General features: G+C 33.2%; 2 protein-coding genes across 8 annotated transcripts; one reads left to right on the top strand and one right to left on the bottom strand.

The window, feature by feature from the left end:
* Positions 1-889: 889 nt before the first annotated feature.
* Positions 890-6,200, bottom strand: LOC110610809 (type IV inositol polyphosphate 5-phosphatase 7). Its single transcript, XM_021750888.2, has 13 exons — positions 5,501-6,200; positions 5,317-5,401; positions 4,797-4,865; positions 4,608-4,692; positions 4,397-4,501; positions 3,597-4,296; positions 3,293-3,486; positions 2,971-3,079; positions 2,740-2,888; positions 2,294-2,546; positions 1,546-1,618; positions 1,278-1,451; positions 890-1,189 (listed from the first exon to the last, which is right to left on the bottom strand). Exons 1-10 carry the CDS (start codon positions 5,507-5,509, stop codon positions 2,324-2,326), a joined length of 1,728 nt encoding a protein of 575 aa, XP_021606580.1. The 5' UTR covers positions 5,510-6,200; the 3' UTR covers positions 890-1,189; positions 1,278-1,451; positions 1,546-1,618; positions 2,294-2,323.
* A 5,226-nt stretch (positions 6,201-11,426) lies between these two features.
* On the top strand, positions 11,427-21,476 carry LOC110611304 (DExH-box ATP-dependent RNA helicase DExH16, mitochondrial). Of its 7 annotated transcripts, none has more exons than XM_021751536.2 (17): positions 11,427-11,577; positions 11,746-11,884; positions 12,265-12,391; positions 12,911-13,032; positions 13,142-13,332; positions 14,656-14,796; positions 15,381-15,503; positions 16,748-16,825; positions 17,219-17,387; positions 17,803-17,915; positions 18,012-18,092; positions 18,684-18,749; positions 19,453-19,517; positions 19,705-19,750; positions 19,833-19,949; positions 20,223-20,314; positions 20,386-20,881. In XM_021751536.2, the coding sequence occupies exons 2-17, from the start codon at positions 11,815-11,817 to the stop codon at positions 20,498-20,500; spliced, it is 1,716 nt and encodes a 571-aa protein (XP_021607228.1). In that variant the 5' UTR covers positions 11,427-11,577; positions 11,746-11,814; the 3' UTR covers positions 20,501-20,881. The 7 variants fall into 7 exon arrangements, 6 of the variants coding, with proteins under 6 accessions (XP_021607228.1, XP_021607233.1, XP_021607229.1 ...); XM_021751541.2 differs by having other exon boundaries at positions 11,512-11,577; positions 11,743-11,884; positions 12,268-12,391; XM_021751537.2 differs by having other exon boundaries at positions 11,512-11,577; positions 11,743-11,884.
* Positions 21,477-21,596: the final 120 nt, after the last annotated feature.

Below are 21,596 nucleotides of genomic sequence, written 5' to 3'. Positions count from 1 at the left end.
CCCTCATCCAATCAGCAACAGTTCATTTGGAAACTGTAAGAGAGTTGTTTTACTTTTACAACCTATTCATATGCCTGAACCTATTTCATTTACCCTAAAGTAAACAGAATTCTTTAATTTCAGGTTTCTTAGAAAAAAGTAGGTGCCTCATTTGTCAGCTTTGGACATTTAATATTACATTTGTTGCACTACTTGTTTTCGCCTTTTCTCTTTCCTCCTGTTTTATGGGCTATTCTCAACAGCAGTCTCTGCAAAAAAACTTTCAAATCTACTCTAAGATTCGGGAGACTATGCATACTTAGATAATCTAGATATTGGGGCAGAGGCCTCTAGATGAGTTGTTGTATCTGTTGGTATAATAGCCTAGCTAAAAGTTATTTAGTAGTTCTAAAATAGCTATTACAGGTCCATTTGCACCATTTTTTTTAATCCACCAACCCGACAAAAATTAGCCTAAATAAACCCATTTTTAACTTAGTCCAAAATAATTAATCTGAATTATTTAATAATTTTGAGCTACCTATTATAAACCTTACTTCGCCAATATCAGTATGGGATTCCACCTTCGCCAATATCAATATGGGATTCCACCGTTGGGATTGTAAAGTATAACAGGATTTGGTCATCAAAGGTTCTAGTCTTGTTTCTGCTTTGATGTACCAGAGAAAAAGGAGGAACCTTTCATTGACATACTAGGGCAGAGTAGGAAAAAGATGATGGAAATAAACTCATGATCCAGATCAAAAACTCCAAAGCTTGAGTCTGTAAATCATAGCGCTCAGTAAGCCTGCTAAAGCTGTAAAACTGTCTTGTGCTTTTCTAGTTTGCTGTTAACACCACAGTAAAAGAAGAAAAAAAGCAAAGCAGCAGTGAAGCTGTAGATTATCAAGACAATCACCTTTTTCAGTAAATTCATAATCATCCTCAACAACAAAGAACAAAGAGAAGAGCCATTCTGGAATCTATCATAAACTTTAATACTGTATAATTCTTTTTTCTCTTTTGCAATGAATATCAAATATATAAAATCTTTACTTGGCTTCAGTTTTTTCAAAAAAAAAAATCTAATAATTGTATTGATCATCATCTTTCAGTCATCAAAAACAAAAATGTTACATCAACTAAGAAAGAATAGAATAAATTAGTCTTTCGACACCCTCTTGGCAATTCCTGATGGAGTACGTTAATCCTGGAAAAAAGAAAAAGATCTTGTTCGTTATTAATTGCTTAGCTTTAACTTCAGCAAAAATGTGAAGGAATGAACAAGAATATAATACCTAATCATATTGCTGGACTGTGATACAGTACCAAGCTTGCCAGAGAGTTGGTTTTCATCAGTCAGGTTAGTGAACCATACGCTGACAGAAACTGGTTTGTTAGTGGCTAACTACATTTGATGATCTTTGATGATGTGTAGAGTTAATTAACTGACCAAATTACAAAATGTACACCTGAAAAAAGAAGAAAGTGGAGATAAGTTAGAGAAAGAAACAAAAAATGTACAGCAAAACCAAGAAAATTAAAAAAAGAAAGGAGAACACCAACCTTTTTCGGTTAGTGGGCAACGGAATGTCTCAATCACACTTCAAAGAAAAATTTTCTTCAAAGTGATTCCCGCCTACAAATGGGGACCATATTCAACATCAGAATAGGAACAAAGCTAAAGATTTTCTCAACAAAACTTGCATAGGAAAAGAGGATATCTATGTCTCTTATGTATAAACATTTTCGTATAGATTCACATAATCCATTTGCCAAATTACAAAGAGCAGCAATGTTCAGTTTGTTGCAAGATATTCCCTTGGTCTAATGGGCTTAGTGAGGACCACCAAAATGATGATCCCTTGCATGCCAATTCATTTTGGTACCCCCATCTATCAAAAAATGGAAAAGATGGTGAAAAGGGAAAAACATTTTGAAAATGGAAAGGTCAATAGGAGTTTCCCCTGATTAAAGATGTGCAGAAAGAAACTAGACTCTTTTGAAAATGTTTTAATGACCTGCTTATTGTCCATATGAATTAATCAATTGAAAATGTTTTAATGATTTGCTCATTGTCCATATGAATTCATCAATAATGGAAAAGAGAAATGAATGCCAACTATATGTTTGAATTATTCCCCTGTGAACTGTTAGCAGAAAAGTTGATGGGAGGCACAGGCAAAACATCTCCAAGCCTAGCTATTTAGCCCATAGAATATATTTTCAATTTGTGCGTGTGCAGGAGCAAGTTTTGAATGCATTTGTGCAATCATGTGCAGGTGTAACAGAAGGAGAGAGAGAGAGAGTATACCTAATGGGGGTCATAGCTATTTCCTCACCATCAGAAGAAGTTCAGTTCTGTGTACCCATGTGAGTATGGCAAGAGCTCTTCCACCTCAATTCTAGAACTGGAGTAGCTCATACTTTTCTTCAATTGGCCATGGCTAGACTCCACCTCTGCCCAAAATATGCCATAAACCGGCCTATGATCTGAGAACCTAGATTCTCCACGTACATAAGATAATTGCTGGAGGCCTTCTCCATACCATAAAATTCTATCACACCTTCACAAAAAATTATTCAATCAGAAATACAAATTATGATAATTGTGACTGACTGACTGCACATAACACCAACTTTAATCGCATGCTTCTTTTTCTTTTTTACTTAACCAATCCATAGACTTCATTGCATTTAAGGATATGTTTTTATTTTCTTGTTTCTTGCATAGTAGCTCACATATGTAGATGTTCTTACCAAGCTGGAGTTCGACGCTTCTCCTTTGGGTGCATATCATCTCCTGCATATCTGTCTGAATTAGTTGAATATTTGTATGTGGGTGGGAAATAAATTTTCCCTTCATTCCACCCTACAAAAACACGACCTCTTCTCTGCTCTATCCGCAACTGTGAGATATCCATCAGAAGATCAGATGAAAGTTCATTTACAAGTGATAGTAGAGTTCAGGATGTGGGTATGTAAACATGCCTGGTCATTCTCCAGCAATGCCCTCCAATTTTGCATCTCAACTAGAGCCTTAGCAGATCGATAAGAAAGGGCAATGCGATAATTCAAATCCCCAAGCCAAATAACTCGACTACATTAAAATATATACACCAAATTAAAACATAAGAAAAGAACAAGGTTAGGGACTAAAATAAATTAATTCAAATTTCATGTGAGATCATTATTTCCTTCCCATGTCTTTAGATTCCCTTAAACTGCTAACTTATTTAAACCCATTTGCAATTTTTGCTGATTGCAAGTAATGAGAGTACAGTTTGTTTTAGTTGATAAGAGACAAACTTACTCATGCTGAAGAATAGTTTCTGGGGACTTCTCATCTGCTGCACTATTAACACGTGGAAATCTTGTCTTCTTAAGAATCTCTATGACATCTGCATTCCTTCTTAGCTCATCACCTTCCTTCTGTCCAGAGGTTAGATGACTACAGATGAAGCAAAAGGTTGTTTCATGTAAGGACATGCTGACTGAAATAGATCCCTACAATACCAAGCAGAAGGAATGGTTCTCAGTTTAGTTACATGTTAGTGGATATGCACATCTTGGAAAAGCAAGCCGTATTAAAACTATGTGTTTCTCTTGAACAATACCTTATTCCCTAGATAACCCATTAATCCTCTGCCAACACAAGAAACTTTCATGTTTCTAACATGATCTCTCAATTCACTTCGGACCCATATTGTGAGGAATATGCCAACCATTTGCTTACTCGCCACCAAGCAGTACCTTGAACACCCTGGCCTCCTAAATCCATCTTCCACAGATGTAGATCCACTATAGGGACCTCCATAGGACATTGGTGAGTACAATACAGTACTTGGTGAATCCCCTGGTCCATTATCATCGTCTGATGAACCCCATCTGGAGTAATCACTAGACCTAGAGTAATCACTTGGCCTTGAATAATCACTAGGTCTGTGACCCCATCTATGACTGTGATCATAGTCACTTGGCCTGTGACCAAACATAACCCTGTCACAAACACTAAATCGCCTATCAAGTCTAGGTTGTGTAATTGAAGGGTCATTGTCCATTCTCCAGCTGTGTGTTGTCTGGAATGATCGGCGATGAAAGAAAGATGAGTTCTTCTGCCTGGAAGATCCCTCAAAATCGGCATCCATTTCTACAATTGGTTCAGGGATTGGAGATGGCGTATAACACCCACCACTGCCACTAGTTCCTGGAAGATTATTTAGAGTCTTTCTAATGAGGGCCAGCCATTTTTTGGCAGGTCCATTGTCTTCTGCACCAAGAACATTACCAGCATTCAAAGGAACTATCTCTTGAAATCTGAAATACAAAGGGAACAGACATTTACCCATTACTAATCAGCTATTAATTAGAGAGTTCAGCAACAAGAGATGATAAGATCACAGATGTGGAATCATACCCAAGAACATATATGTCTGCAGGAGGTGAGGCATGAAGCCAGTCATCGAGACTCAAATTACTTGGCGGGGATCTTCCTGCCACATTCCATGTAGCTACAAAAATGCTGCCACAGATTGCAAAGAGGAGATATCAGTACGTAAGCATCACAGAAACAAAACGAATTAGGGAAAAAAAGTGTTTAGGAAAAAATGAAATTTATGACAAAACACCTGTAGTTCTGCACATCTATGATTCGGGGATGGTCAAGATTCATTCTTCCTCGCCGAACCTGCTCTGGATTCTTGCTAAATTTCTCTGCATCAAAGTCAGGGCTAGAATTAGAGTATGTATTGAAGGAAATTCAAACTTAAATGAGGCATATTCTCCTAAAGATGTTCTGAATTCTTTTGATGCTGCACCTGTTTTACTTTTCTTGATAGTGCATGGCTCCCTTTCAGAGAAGCTAGTCCTGTATTCCATTTCACCCCCTGAAGAAAGAAAATCAATGCTAAGCATCATTCTTAATTTTGAAACAAAGGCCAAAAGAAAACGTATGGAGAAAATCAATTAGTAATAAAAACTAGGGAGGGGGATGACATTAACAAATTTGTTTGAAGAGAATAAATAAATAAATCCAGTAGATGTTAAGAATCTGTTGAAACAAAGAAATCAGACTCATAAAAGATCTTATTTTTTTCACTGGTTAGATGCCTGCAGTTAACTCCGACCAGCGCTACTATTTCGCAGAGGAGAAAGAAGTGATTGATACTTGAGAATTACAAGATCATAAAGCGCCAACTTTAAAAGCATATTCCTCTTCTTTTCTCAATTTTCTCAGCAACCAACCAGACGTTTAGAAATTGTACAGTAAATCAATTAGAAATAAAGTTTAGAACCTTTGATTCTATCAAATCCCAAAAAAAAAAGGAAAATGCTGACCTCCATGAACATCATCTGCTTGAAAGTCCTCAATTTTACTCCTGATATTGAACAACTTTCTGACCATTTTCTTGGACCATGATAACTTCACCAAGTAAAAAGAAACAATTAACATCATTCAAGAATAATCACCATTGCTTTACAGGCAAACAAAGTAAAAAAAAAAAAAAAAAAATTTAGAAACCTTGTTCATTTTTCCCGACTACTTCATACAGCAGTTCTTGCACTTTCTACGACTCCCCCTTTCTGCGTGTCGATTAATATCAGCAACAATTTCAGAAACTGAAGGAGTAGAATCCCATATCAGGAATTCTCTTTGCCCAATTTTCTGCCTTTGCTACGACAAGCTCTTAGACGAAAGGAGACAATAAGCACAGCTAAAGCTCTCTACAGACTCCAAAACTCTCATACAACCAAAATAAAAGCCCAACCAAAAAGGGACCAATCAACAAATGGGTATCTTGTTTTTAACTGAAAACTCTATAACCAGCCAAAGAGAGCTCAAATAATAATCCAAAGAGACCAAACAGCCAAGTGGTTTGTCTCGTCTCCTCTTCTAATGCTTATCATGCAGTATATGAAACACTGGGAAGGGCAAAGAAGCAAAAGCCCACAAAATATGAGTGCAATCAGTCAAGAAAGACAAATACTTTAATGCGTGGAAGTGAGATGAGATTCTTGAAGTAGAACAAGACAATGTAGCAAGTTTTAGAAAGAAAAAGCGCAGAGATTGAAAGCTTATAATCTTCTCTCTCTCTCTCTCTATGTTCCCCCTTTGAAACAAAGAGCCTCGTTCTCAGTGATCAGCAAAGTAATGAATTTGAACGGAATAAAGTGCGCAAGAGAGAGAGAGAGAGAGACACACACACACAGAGCCAAGACTCGGTCTTACGGGCTGGCTTTTCTTTTCTTGTTTCACAATTTTCAAATCTCAAGGCAGCCCCAGCATGCTGGGGCAAAATGGGCAGGTCGTTTATCGCGGGAACCCTCAAACAAAACGGCAATGGTCAGATAAAGAAAGCCTGCCCCCGGTCAATAAAATGCAAGTATATACTATAAAGTAAGCTCTGTAGCTATGCCCCTTCCCTCCAATCCTCACCCATTCTGGTCATCCATCAAAGTGAAAAAGCAGTTAAAGAAGGAAAAAAAAAAAGATAAAGGGGAATGTCTAATACTGCAATATTTTTGTTTCTGTTTCCATCTGTCTCTTTCTCTTTATATTTACTCTGATTTTATTATCTTTTTATTTTATTTTATATTTTTTTAAGGAATGTTTTGCAGAAGGGTACTGTGTATTTGAGGGCTTTTTTGAGACTTTTAGTATTTGTTTAGCTCTGTATTTGTTGAGTATTTTGTGGATTTGATTGCATGGATTGATGGACAGTTGAGATGGCAAGGAATGTAGGGAATTTTGTTGACCAATTTAGGGGATTCTTTTGGCTCAGCCTAAGAATTGTCCTTGAAAACAAGGGCACTTGTCCTAATATTAAGGGTCTCTCTGTGGCCTGCCCTGGTTTCCTTCCATTGATTTGCCCTTAAAATCTACCAATGCTATGGGTTTTTGGGTCAGTGTGCATTTTGAGCAATGAGAAGGTTCATCTCATTTTATAGGTGGCGGATCTTTGTTTTGCGTTTCGGTCACATTGATAAAAGGCACATAAATTGTTGAGCCTAACTGAGAAAAAAACCTGAGTTGCGCCCCGCCGCCCGCCGCCCGCCGCCAATGCTTCCTCTTTTATGGGTGGCTCCTCCTTAGACAGTCAACTCTAATCACTACTAGTCTACTAAATCGAAAACTGTAAATTTAAATTGAAAAAAAGTCTCCCTACGCAATCCTTTCTTTTCCCAATTCATTTTGAACATTAGTTTGAAACTTCAATTGAAGGGTATTAGTCAGAATCCAAGTGGGTGTTCTCATGATTGTTGGGCTTAGGCATTGATTATTAGCAAATTATATATTAATCCAAAGATAATTAAATTTATTAAGCCTGACGGCGGAGCCATGCCTAGTAGGGAGGTATTATAAGTAATTATAAGCCAGAAATTGGAACTGCAAATGGAAATCCTAATTTAGATATGATAATCAAACCATAGTGATGTAGTTTTTTGGATGGTATTATTGCCGTTTGGTCCCACCTAAGCTGAGGATTAGAGGCTGTTTAAAGTTTGTGATGATTTCCTGTATATGTTATCCCAAATAAAAACACATCTACCATCCAACTGTGAGGTGTCCCATGACTTGGTGTCTAGATTTGCTTTATTTTTTATAATAAAAAAATATTATTTTCCTATGATATGGGTGGTTTTATTTTTTTTTTAAGTGTTGTTAGAATTTGATATTCATAAAAGTAGCAACGGAGGATATTACCGTTTAATAAATCGATTATGTACAAATAGGGAGAGGAGATGTATTCGATTTAAATAGAAAAAATCAATTCAATTAAATTAATTTAAAATTTTAATTTATTTTTTATTTATTTCTGTTTAGTTTAATTTTTAGTTTTAATTTAAAAATTAAATTATACTGGTTCAATTCGATTTAATTTTTATTTGAAATCGATTTGATTTAATTTTTTTAAATATTAAAATTTAAAATTTTAATTTATTTAATTCACTTTGATTTTAAATTAAATCGATCAAATACTCACACTACTAATAAAATTTATTTTTAATTTAGTAGACTAAATTTTTATAATAAAATATATTTTTAAAGGAATTAAATTTTATTTAGTATTTTTAGAATTTTTTCTCGAAATCCTCCTATTAATTAAATTTATTGATTTGTCCATTTCTCACAAATACAAATTCAACGTCTGAGTGTTTTTTTAAATAGTAAAAAAATAAAAAAACCAAGTTTTAAATTTTGACAATTATTTCTCCTATAAAATTGTGACATTTAATTTTCAAAATTCTTTTTTTGTCAAAGAATTTGGAAAATTGGAATGTATGCAATTTTCCTAGAGGTGTTATAGTGACTGGAGTTTCATTGGTGTGAAATGGAAGGTTATGTAATCAGCCAAAAGATCAATTACCAGCACGAAAATAGTTGTTAATGTGGGTTCCCTCTTGTCTGAATTTTAGAAAGATAAGTTGAAATGGTTTCTGATGGGGTCTTTGCAAATCATTTCAAGCAATATGATTGAAATATGAAGTTTGAATAATGCAATTAAATTTGTTAAAGTGAAGTCTTCTATCAAAGGCAATGGGCCCATTTTGGGTAATTACACATCCTAAGGCCAAGAGCTCTACCCTACAATTTGTGACATTTCTTTTGTTATTATTTGATGATACTGAAATCTGAAAGTTATGAGATATGGCACATGATTTAAGTGAAATGATTCTACGTGAATAAATAAATTGGATTTAGGAACGAGGGTAATATACAAACTTTTTATTTACACCTTTCAATTTATTTAAGATAAAAAAAAAAAAAAAGAGAATGATATTTGAATTGTAATTTTTATATATTAAACAATTAATGCTTACTTAAATATTTATTCTATTCAAATCACGGGTAATTTAATTATTTTCAATAAAGTTAATATAATAAGGACAAATGGAAATAAGAAATTAGAAAAAAATATTCAATATTCATGATGCTTAGATATTTGTTGTGATTTCATTGCTTAAATGATGACAAAATATGAATTTTCATACAAAGTTTATATTATTTTTCATTTTTAAAAAATTATTATTGCAATTATTATTTTGAATAAAGTTGGAGTTTGAACTTTTGTGGAGATACAAAGGAAAGGGAAATAATGAACCGTTGGAAAATTAAAAATTTTGGGGCCTACATATCTAGGAAAAATTAAGTTCCAATATGACAAAATAGAAAATATCATATATCATTTCCCTCTTGCTATCTAATCCCAGGAAACACCATCTTCTCATGGGTCTGCTACTGCCTGCTAATTGCGATGGCCTGCCGCATTAATCTCCATCTTGAATTTTTGGTATCGAATCTCTTTCTATATGTATCAAGCAGTCATAATTATACATAGTGATATTCAATTTAAATTAAAAAAAATTTATTGAATTAAATTAATTTAAAATTTAATTTAATTATTTATTTATTTTAATTTAATTTAATTTTTAATTTTAAAATTTTTAATTATTTTAATTCAATTTAATTTTAATAAAAAAATTAAAAAAATCAAATCGAACTAATCAATAATAATAATATATTATTTTTAATAATATAAAAAATTTAGATCATATTAAAATTAAAATATTTTAATTAAATTTTAAATTATTAAAAATAAAGTATAAAAATAAAAAATTTATTAAAAATTCAAATCTATCAAACTGAATTAGATTGGTTCAATTCAATTCGATTTAATTTTTAATTAGAATCGGTTCGATTTGATTCGATTCAATTTTCATAAATATTAAAATTTCAATTTTTTAATTTATTCAATTTGATTTGATTTTAAACTGAATTGACCGATTACTCATTCCTAATAATAATCATGTATTTAATTCTTTCCGATAGTAACTATTTTAAAATTAGATTAGGAGATTTTGAATTAAATTTTTAAATTTTTTTATATTTAACTCAATATATATGTATATTCTTTTTAATAAAAATTTGATTTCGGCAAAAAAAAAAAGACTATAAACCATATATGTTTATTTCTTTTTACTTGGACAGTTAATTTCTAAAAATAAGAAGAACAAATTCACAATTTTGTCCCTAAATTTTGGGATAAAATTAGTGTTTTTTGCTCAATTTACACACTTATTTGCATTTAAAATCAAATTATTCCATTTGTCGGAATAATACAGAAATTAAAATTTTCATATTTTTAAAAATAAAATACTATTTTTAATATTTTTATTTTAAATTATTTTATATTTTAATAATAAAACATAAAGTAATAATTTCATATTTTTAGAAATATTATAATTATTATAATTTAATATTTTAATTATATAAGGACGTATAGTTTTATATAATGATATATATTTTAAAATATTTATTTTTTTAATCAATTCAATTATTATAATTTTATTTTAAATACTTTGAAATTTCTAATATTGAAAAATGAAAATAATATTTTATTATTAAAATTTTAAAAATGGTTGTTTTATTTTTTTTTTAGCAGAAAGGGCCTAATTTTATATAAAAAATTATAATTATAAGTTCACAACTACAAATTATGTAATAAAATTACCGATGAAATTATTAAAAACGTAACCGATAAAATAAATTATTGACATAATTTAAATATTAATAATAAAATTATTAATTATTTATTAGAAAAAGCCACCCATATAAGACATATATAAAAAAAGTTAAAGAAACATGATAAAGAATTCCAAGAAGATTTTCATCTTATTACTTAACTTTGCTTTTAATAATTTTTTTTCCAGTTGTACCCTTCCAGCCCTTCCTTGGTGAATCTCATGGCTTAAATCAAGATTTACGAGGCAGTCAAAGGATGCATACGAACCATTTTGATGATTTTCTTTAAGATTTTGGTTGATTTCTTTGCTTTTTGATGGCTTTGGATAGAGACCCCATTCCTCTTTGGCACAGTTTTCAATCCGTTTTTAAGGGCAAATTTGCTCTCACCTCTTTTGATTTTCAAATTCAACAGTTTAAGACACTTTCCTTTCTTTACATGTCATTAGCTTTATTAGAATCCCATCCATGTATATCCAACCTTCTCTTCACAATCATATATGTATTTTTTTGTGATTTGGACATTTTTTTTTCTCTCTTTCTCCATCTCATTTTAGGGTAGCCAAGCTAGAAGCTATGTAAGATTGTCATATTAATGGAGTAGGATCGAGAATAATGTTTTGAATAAATGTAAATATGATAAGGTGATTACTGGTTGAGAGCACAAGATCAGAAAAATCAGCAAATGGGTAATGGCCTAATGGGACACAATAGCCACTCACTGACTTGCATTTGACATGTGTGGTGTGCCTTCCATATTGCCTGTCAAATCATCAAGTTTTCTTTATGCTTTTCAGTTCCTGTCGTCCATGAAGAGCTGAACCAAGCAAAGCAAAGCATTGGGCCTGATCCTATCCAGCATTACCATTAAATTTTAGCTTTTGATTGTTCGTTCGAAGATTCAGAACATCGGGCTCAAATTGGGCCTTGCTATATTAAATATGGGGCCAGGGCCGGACACGTAGGTTCAGATGAAAGGAAAAGTTTGCAATAAAATTGAAAAACAAACCCAAAACTCGTGGGCACATGCTACGTTCGCAAATTAATGCGCTCGCTGAACGGCGAAGCCGAAGGTAACATGCTCATCTCCGAGAATCAAGTATAGTTTCTCGCAGCTTTTGGCTTTGAGTGTCCAATTGACCCGCATCTTGTCCTACGATTTCCTTATTGCGCTTTTTATATGACACAACGATTTCGTGTTTCATATTTCTGTTCCCTTTTCTGTTTCAATTCCAAAGCAGTGATTTTGGTCACCTGCAACACTCAGCATTCGTTGTTCAACCAAACGGCAAAAGAAAAACGCTGAGAGGATGGCTGCTTTGTTCCTTCGTTTTTGCCATAGAAAGTTTTCAGCTGTTGGGATTTCTCGCCTTCCAAAAGGTTCCAGTTTTTTTATTTTCGTTTTCGTTGAATTTGAGCAGAGTTATTAGTGTAGCCTCTGGAATCCTATTCTTTGCTTGTTGCAGAATTGTAAATGAGGCAAATCATTGGTTCTTGATTTCTTTTTCTTTTTTTGAAAGAAAATCATTCTGTACTCCTCAATGAAGCAATGTGAGATAAGAGATAAGTCAAATTGGAGAATATTTGATTTTTATTTTTTAACAGTGAATGCTTATTAACATTGGTGGGAAGACGTTTGTTATATTTGATCATTTATTTGAATGAAGTGGCTACTCGAATTTTGATCTGACTTGGATGACGCAATGTGTTCTTGATGGATATATTGCAAACTTAACTTTGTATTCCGCTTAAATATTTAGCAGACAACTTGGACACCTATCAGCTGCATTCGAAATTGAAGCATGGAACTTTACTTGGTGTCTTTGATTTGTTGAGAGAATATAGCAGTGGCAGTGGTACGACGAAGTTTGATTTTACGGACTTGACGTAAGAGAACTTCTTGCTGATACTGAATGTAGTTTTTTTCATGGGAAATGCAATTGCTTTTGCGACATTAGAAATTTAATCCATCCATGTTATATATGTTAAGCCTGCCCATTTTGTCTGATTGATGTTTTTAAGCAAAAAGAGGTGTACTTTTATTCATCATATTTTTGGAGTAGATTATAAATTATTCATTGATTCCACTTTTTCTTTTTATTTTTTGGACCTTTAAATTAAGATAGGTTATATTTTTACATGATAATTTAGAACTCCTAGCTAAGTAATTATGATCCTATAATTTAGAAAGAGATTGTTAGTTTAGTTCAATTAAAACAAATGTATATATTTTGTTAGGTTGTCTTCAATGAGTTTGTTCATTTAAATGACTCGGACATTTTCTTAACAAAGAAGAAGATGATCTACTGCTTCTGGTTTACAAATTCAAGTTAATCAATAAAATTGCTTTTATCTTTGTTCTTCTGGTCAATATCCTATTAACCAAGGTTTTTTTGGCCAGTGCAGTTCTCCTCATACATGGTACCCAAAGGCTCGAAAAAAGCGTCGCAAGGTTATTCTGCACGTGGGCCCCACAAACAGTGGTAAAACGCATAATGCTTTGAAGCAACTAGAATCAAGTCCTTCTGGTATACTGTTGCTGATGTTATTATCCAAACCATTCTGAAAAATAAGACAGAGCACATGTTGAATTTCTGATACATGTCAACTCTTTGCATTGGTTTTGTCGTGTGGTAGGCATATATTGTGGTCCTTTGAGGTTGTTGGCATGGGAGGTGGCAAAAAGGTTGAATAAGGCAAATGTTCCATGTGACCTAATAACAGGGCAGGAAAGAGAGGAAGTTGATGGTGCAAAGCACAAGGCTGTGACAGTTGAAATGGCTGATGTAACTTCCGATTACAGTTGTGCTGTTGTTGATGAAATTCAGGTGAAATGTTCGACTAATTGGAAGATTTATTTCACATCATATTGTCTAAATAAATATATGAATCTTATGCTCTGTTGAAATTCCCAATTGGAGCACATAAAATGAAATACAAACATCCTTTTGGAATAACATATGCTAGTTCTGTAATTATTTTAATTTGAAACATCTGTAAATTATTTTCTGTGATTACAGATTCCATATCTGTCTAGTCCTCATACATGCTAGCTCAATTTGGTCTCTATAATTTAATATTGATAATCTGGTTTACTTTGTTGTTTCTTCATGGGGGAGGGGATTTTACTTTACCTTTTTTTAGCCTTTAATAAATTTAATTTCCCTAAAAGGTCTTATTGTCTTTGTATCTTAAAAACTGATAATACCTGTGTTATTTTGGTATAACTGTATAACTATAAGTGACGGAATGGAATACATACATTAGGAGTTGAGGTAATGCTAAACCAAATGAAGAGGAGGAATAGGTTTTTACAGATTAGGGTTGGGGCGTGTAGAAAATTAGAATGAAAATATGACTACATTAGTAGTAGTGGATCTAATTACTTTTGAGAAAATAAGGAAAAATAGAAAAAAAAGGAACTATTAGCCTCACACCAAGTAAGAGCTTGGAATTACTCCTTTAAAAAAATCCTAGCTCTTTCTAGGGTTTGAATTGTATCAGTTCAGATGGCTCATGAAACGAAAGCATAAATTCCTCTAATCTGTCTTGACTGAAATTTTGAATGCTAATGCTTAGCAAGCATAGGTAAGACTCAAAAGTTGATCGTGAAATTTTACCGAGTAGGACTCCAATTCCTTGTGAAATTTGGACTTCCTAAGTAGAGATCCTCCTTTATTCCTATGTTGACTAATATTATTAATATAACTCTCAAAACGAAACTAACTAAAGACCTGTAAACATACAACTCCTCCCACTTCATCAGAACTATAAAAACTACCGAATAATATTTTTTTACTAAAACAATTACTAATTTTATAATGTAATTTGCCAAAATTATCTAATACATTTGCCAAAATCATTTATCTAATTCCCATATGGAGTTCTCTTATTTTCTGCATCAGTTTAATTTTCAAGTTCTTTAACTATTCAGTGCATAACTTTACCATTTTCAATATCAAAACAATTTGGGATAATTTTGATCTCAAGATATGCAGTTATAGTGCTATGTAATTTAAGATACCTTAGAAGCTCATTGGCAGATTACAATTTGTGTGGTGAATCTCATGATGAAGATATATGGGTATCAGGTTGTTTTACTTGAGCATTAGTGGATTTCTAATTTCTGGTATTTTCTAGTTTCTCTTCAGATGTTGGGGTGTAAGACGAGAGGGTTCTCATTTACACGTGCTCTTTTAGGAATTTCTGCTGATGAACTTCATCTTTGTGGGGATCCAGCTGCTGTTTCCCTTATCGAGGAAATACTCAAGGTTACTGATGATGATGTCAAGGTAACATAATTCTTTGCAATGCATATTCAGACTATCTTTTGCTTCTTTTACTTTGTCAGGGTATTAGCTATGTAGTATATTACATTCAGATTAATCTTTCAAGTTTCAACTGTGTGGACTAAAGACCACACGGATAAGAAAGCATAAATTTATTTAGTCATATTACCTTCATTTCATGCCCTATTAGCTGTTTTTCTTCACAAGACTGCTTTCTGAGAGAAATGCTAATTTTATGTGATGTCTTCTTTGATTTAATCCTTTTATAATAAGTTGAAAGACATTAATATTTTTGGTGACATGAATCAAAATTATGGTGCCTGGTGTGAATTATGGCTATAGAAATCTCTTCCTCTAGGAAGGAAGCACATATTGCAGCAAACTATATCAGACTTCATTTAATTGGTAGATACTTCACCCAGAAAATTGAAGGTCTGATCTGAAATCATGTCTGTTGGTGCAAGTAACTTTGTAATTATCAAGGAATTGATTATTGAATGCTGTAAATATGAGTTCATTTAATGCTGTTCCGTAAAACATCATGTTACTGAATTTCTAAACCTTTTTTTGTATTTCTGATACCTCAGGTTGAATACTATGAGAGACTTTCACCATTAGTTCCATTAAAGAAACCTCTTGGGTCCTTCTGGAATATACAAACAGGTGACTGCATTGTAGCATTTTCGCGTCGTGAGATCTACAGGATGAAGGTTAGATACTATTTCAAATCTTTTCCCCCCTTCTCCACCCAACACCACCCTAAAGAAAAAGAAATATGAATCCTTTTTAGCTGCATACTAGTGGTTACACTGTCATTTTCTCTTGCACCTCCATTTTTTTTTCATGTTTGATTATTTACTCTTGAATAAAATTCTGTAATCTTGCCGTTGGATAATCTTTAAAACAAATTAAAAGTTTGTAACTAACGACATGCATTGTTTGGCAGAGAAGAAAGAATGGAGGGCAATGTTAATGTTAATTACTTCTTGGTATTCTGATTAGGCCACTCAGCAAGTATGCTATACCACTCCCCATCAGGCTGTGTCAATCTGTTGGTTAAAACTGAGATGGTTTTAGCCGTTAGGATGATTGTAAAACTTAGAACTGTGACTTGATTTTGTGAATGTAGATAACTGCACTTTAGAGTTTCCGCCTGGGTGGAGAATGAAACATATATGTGACAAGGAGTTTGGTAATATGAGGAACAAAAAACTTGAGCTTGTATTGGCAAAGGCAAAAGGAGAAACAAAATTACTTAAATGGATAAGAGTCTACATCATTCAGATTTAGGCAGATTCCAATGTTGTTGGGTGCCACAGAGGTATTGCTTTGGTAAGATTGCTGCTTGAGAGTCCTTCAGATGGAGGAATTAATTGAGGTCATTTTGCTATTTCAACCATTGCATATATTACATCTCCAATTTTTTTTTTTTTTCTGGAGATACTAAGTCCTGCAGGCTTTTTAGCTGCCTAGGATTCAGGCATTGCCTTTAAGCTAGTTGAAAGATGATTATTCTGATAACTCCACCTAGTGCACTCCAGATTGTGGACTAGAAAGAAGAAAGAATAAGATGTATACCTCTGGGAAAAGTACCTCAGTCTACTGAAAGCTGTAATGTAACACCACAAACTGCCTAACTTGGAAGCAGTCTCTCATTTGCATGACGACTGAACTGAAGGGTTTTCATAGCTTATCATCTATTTTTGTTCTTAGCATCTTGCTCTTCGGCTTGAAGGATTGAAGTAGGAAGAAATGCTTTAGCCTTTGGTGCTAATATCTTAATGCTGAGTATTGAAACTCAAGAATGAAAATTAAGGGCTAACTTAGTAATCTTGGGGTGGAGTTTATTTAGATATTCTTATATGTTGTGCATATTACTTAATATTAGATTGTTAGAAATGTAAACTTTGATTGGTCTACTGACTTTTCTTTTTATCCTATTCATTTCTGCTAGAAAAAAATTGAAAGTGCAGGAAAGCATCTTTGTTCTGTAGTTTACGGTTCACTGCCACCTGAAACTAGAACAAGACAGGTGCATGTTATTTCTTTCTTTTGAGAATCTTTGTTTACCTCTCAGATATAAAGTCAAATAAACTCCAAATGGGTTCTCACATAACTCATTTCTGCATGCATTTTTAATTTTGCTATTATCAATCTCTATGTTTATTATGTAATTGATCTCCCATACAGTGAAGTATTATATATGGATCTATCTTCAGCCTATTGAGATTTGAGACATCTTTTTTTGGATAGTTGTCAGTAGTTCCTTCCATGCAAACCCTTTTTTCAATTAAAATATATATTATAGCCTATGATTCAAAGATTATAAAATCTATATGCAGCTAGGTGGTACTTATGTGTTATTTGTTCTACGACATCTATACTATTAGGAGTGGCTGGACTAATATGTTCTGTGGGATGGCAGGCAACCATGTTCAATGATGCTAGCAGTGAATTTGATGTTCTAGTGGCTAGTGATGCCATTGGGATGGGCCTTAACTTGAACATTTCTAGAATCATATTTTCAACAATGAAAAAGTTTGATGGTGTTGAGATGCGGGATCTAACAGTTCCAGAGGTTAAACAAATAGCAGGTATGTTATTGTGCATGCTTAAAGTGGGGAATAACATCTTGGTAGAATTTTGGCCTTATTATAATTTGTAACAATTTATGCATAAAACTTTGGCCTTTTTGTTACCATTTTACGGTTTTGAAGTCATTGTAAGGACTGAGCAATAGGTAGGTGGTTAAGCATGTGCTTGCCATGTTATGTTGTTGCGATATAATTATTTGCCATAATGTAGTTGATATGTTGCCAATGTCCGTATGCATGGTTGCAAATCATTGTTTTCTAGCCTAGTCAATTTTTTAATTTTCCCCTTGAATTGTTGGGATTTCGTGCGTTAGCATACAAGTAAACCTTCTAGCTAGTTAAGTCTTAGTTGAACTGAGTTGAGTTAGAATTTAGTGTAGTCCTTTCCCTTCAGTTTTATATATTATATTTGCAGGGCGAGCTGGAAGGTACAGATCAAAATTTCCTGTTGGAGAGGTGACTTGTCTGCATGCAGATGATCTGTCCTTACTTCATTCATCACTGGAATCTCCATCTCCCAATCTGGAGGTGATTAGCAAATAGCAATGAAGCAAAAAAATTTTGTTTTATCTCATGCCATTATCATGTTGCTTGTTCTAAATTTGAGTGATTTGTACACTGCAGACTGCTGGACTGTTCCCTACTTTTGATCTCATGTATATGTATTCAAGGTTACACCCAAAAAGTGGCATATACCAAATATTGGTAGGTTACTGTATAACCTTCTTTGTTTAATTATACTGGATTTATCATTTAATATACTATCGATCTATGTCTCACTTGCACATTTAATAGCAGCAAACAGCAAAACGTTCCCACTTTCTTCTGGTGCAGCTAAATTTAAGTTTTCTCTTGTAGTGTTAGGAAAGTTTTCTTCTCTATAGATGTGAATGCAGAGTTGTTTAAAGATAATTCTGCTAAATGAAATGTTTCTGTCCTTTCTCTTGCTCACGCTGGATTTCAGCATACTTTAAAGAAAAAACTTCTCTCTTATAGTAGGATATTCTGCTTTGCAGATCATTTACATATATTTATGACCTACAAGAAACTCTAGTTTTATTTTATTTTTAAACTCTATATTCATTTGAGTCTATTTTGCTCATGTAAATCTGAAACAAAGATATGGTGTCATAAGTCTTTGACTTTCTTATGCTACAGGTTTTATTCATAATTTAGGCTTAATTGTTGAGACTACTACATTTTTTTTGCTATGCTGTTTGATATTCATTTAGTCTCTCTGACTCTCCCCCTCAACCCCACACCCCCCCCACCAAAAAAAAAAAAAAATTGATGCAGGAACATTTTTTAGAGAATGCCAAATTGTCTCCAAATTATTTCATTGCCGATTGTGCGGAAATGTTGGTATGCATCTCTTTGTCTTGTTTCCTTTCCTATTAGCAGAAGACAGATGTATGCTTCTTTCAAAGCAAAGAAATAAGTTTCATTAGTAAATAGTTGTATGACATTTACAATAAAGTTCATTTCTTAAATTTAAAACATCATAATGGAATTGGCTTCTCATGTCAGCCTGAAATAATGACATTGCTTTGTCCATAAAAATTCTTCAATGACATTGCATTTTCTTGTTGATTGGAGATCTCACAACTGGTATTGTGGTGTTTGGAGAGGTCAAATACTACAACCTTTCCATTGTATGGATAGTTTTAGCATAGACTTGTGATACAGTTGCTGTCCTTTCTTGCAAAGTTACAATTTTTTTTTTTTTTTTGGTTCTTGACTTCAAATAACTTAGTTATGCACGAAATTTGCTTAATACTTTTCATAAGATTATGACTTGTAATATAATGAGGAACCAAAATTATAGGTCGTGGATTTTCCTGCAGATTGCATATTTTTCCCAATCTAATAAATGTCAGATTCCCCAAATCACCTTGAAACCAAAAAACTGTACCAACATATACAACTTCCCTATTCTTGTTAGTAACATAAGATTGATATCACATCCCCCTGCTCTGTCTCCCTCCTCTTTCCCTCTCTTCTTTTTTGTTGTCTTTGAATTTATAATGACCATAATGTCTAATTTATCCAAAATGTTTGGCATCAGAAAGTTGCTGCCTTTATCGATGAAATGCCTCTTTCACTGCATGATAAGTACCTTTTCTGTATCAGGTAGTCACACTTCACCCTCCACCAACAGCAAAGTGGTTAATTGTAGCTTTCTCCTTAGTTGTTTATATGATTAATTAGTTTCCTTGACACTTTTCACTGGCTAAAATTGTTCAGTCATACTATTTAGGGTAATAAATTTCAATACTTATCTTGGGTTTCAGATTTATTAATATTTCTTCATGTGCAGCCCAGTTGACATGAACGATGAGATCTCATCTCAGGGTCTTACACAGGTAAACTGTGGTTATATATTTAAATCAGATATGGTTTGTTGTATGGGAATAGTGAATCAAATAATTATGTTCGATGGATCAGTTCGCCGAGAACTATGCAAAGAAAGGCATTGTCCGTCTTAAAGAAATATTTACACCTGGGACACTTATGGTGCCAAAGACACAATCTAACCTTGAGGAGCTTGAATCTATTCACAAGGTCAGTTTATTTGCTATTAAAATTCTTAGGGAAAGGTGCATAAACCAAATAGAAATCGTGGGAAGGTGTCTTCGAGCACATGAAATTCATTATTTAATCAGTGAATCTTAAATCCTGAGAGAATTTATCATGGAAAAATCACTTTTATTTTATATAGAAGTGTTTTAAATTTCTTCTAGTTGAGTTTTAAAATGAAGATGTACTGGAGTCCATATTCAATTGTTAACTAGATTTATTTGTTCATGGATTATCCCTTTCTTGGCACAATTGAAGGTGTTGGATCTCTATATTTGGTTGAGTTTCCGATTGGAGGATTTCTTTCCAGACCGTGAGCTGGCAGCTTCTCAAAAATCTCTCTGCAGCCTGTGAGTGTGATTAAACCTTATTACGTCTGTTTCATTTAGCTTGTAATCTTATTGTTAGGCACACTTTGCAGGTTAATTGAGCAGTTCCTTGAAAGACTGGGATGGCAAAGGCCAACAGCAAAAAGGTTACGATCACGTAATGTATCAACCTCCTTATCGTCCAAAAATGTGAGGCGCTATCTGTGAACTACTCTCATCATCTACTACTACCACTTACTTGATGGAAGATGGACAAAGTATTAGCTAAAATCGTTCATTCTTTCCTTGTTTTTTTAATGCTGTACCGGTGGGAGTAGAGAAATCAACCTCCTTACTGCCCTAACGGTTCAAATTGGTATCAGACCAGCCAGCGGTTTGGGTTCAAGTTGGTCTGATATAGATTCTTTATCTCCAAATGTAACTTATAAATATAGCTGGGTGCATAATGAGGCTAACTCTTTCAATGATAAGAGTAGCTTCGTGCAGATTCTTGCAAGCTATAGTTAAATTTATATAGCATTTATTGTTCATATGATTTATAAACCGGATATCAGCAGATAGAAAGTTGAAAAGAAAAGTTACTTGGAAGTGTGATAAATTTTGGGAACATGCATAGGAAGATATTACATGCATAGAAAGATATTTGTAAATGTCATGAGGGAAATCTTTAATGATTTTATGTTCATATATGAAAATTTTTATTTGCCGGTGAAATTTGTGAGGTTATGTTTTATTATAAATATTACTTCTTGTGGATGTGGTTTTCTGTATGTCATAATTTTATTGTTAATTAATTATTTTTGTGTTACTTTTCATTAGGCATAATCATTTTCATATTTAGTTATGATTGATATGAAAGAATTTACTGGATTCTTTAAGTGGGAACCCGTTATGAAAAATAAAAGTGAAAACTGGTGCTAAAATAAGATGTATGAGAAGGCATGCTTCCCCACACTCCAAATAAAAAGATAACATATGATATTTTTTTTTTCTTATCAAAGATATATTTCATTCATTAAAACATAAAGTCTTTTATAGAAGACACAGTTTTAAGTGTAACATTTGAAACCGTCTCATGAGCAAAAATATGGATATATGGCAGTGATCAAATCCATGTAATTATTATCATACAAGTAACATACAACCAAAGCACTTAGAGATTATTCTCTACGTCAATTTTCCATTTTTAATGTGTATTCTCCCATTGCTAGTGTCAGTCGCTTAGAGGATGTATTCTACATCCTATTATCTAACCAAATTTCTTCACCACTTATTAGGAAATATCAAATATTTGACCAATGCG

The sequence above is a fragment of the Manihot esculenta genome, chromosome 3 (assembly GCF_001659605.2).
Source record: "Manihot esculenta cultivar AM560-2 chromosome 3, M.esculenta_v8, whole genome shotgun sequence".
NCBI lineage: Eukaryota > Viridiplantae > Streptophyta > Magnoliopsida > Malpighiales > Euphorbiaceae > Manihot > Manihot esculenta.
This window is presented reverse-complemented; position numbering and strand designations above follow the sequence as displayed.

What these genes read in the sequence shown, in the direction of transcription:
- LOC110611304 (XM_021751536.2), top strand. Translation starts at nt 11,815, where the DNA reads ATGGCTGCTTTGTTCCTTCGTTTTTGCCATAGAAAGTTTTCAGCTGTT. An exon ending in TTTGATTTTACGGACTTGAC is followed by an intron (nt 12,392 to 12,910) that starts GTAAGAGAACTT and finishes TGGCCAGTGCAG; the next exon opens with TTCTCCTCATACATGGTACC. An exon ending in AGCTTGAATCTATTCACAAG is followed by an intron (nt 19,950 to 20,222) that starts GTCAGTTTATTT and finishes GCACAATTGAAG; the next exon opens with GTGTTGGATCTCTATATTTG.
- LOC110610809 (XM_021750888.2), bottom strand. An exon ending in TATCAAGAAAAGTAAAACAG is followed by an intron (nt 4,693 to 4,796) that starts GTGCAGCATCAA and finishes ACTTTGATGCAG; the next exon opens with AGAAATTTAGCAAGAATCCA. An exon ending in GAAACTATTCTTCAGCATGA is followed by an intron (nt 3,080 to 3,292) that starts GTAAGTTTGTCT and finishes ATTTTAATGTAG; the next exon opens with TCGAGTTATTTGGCTTGGGG.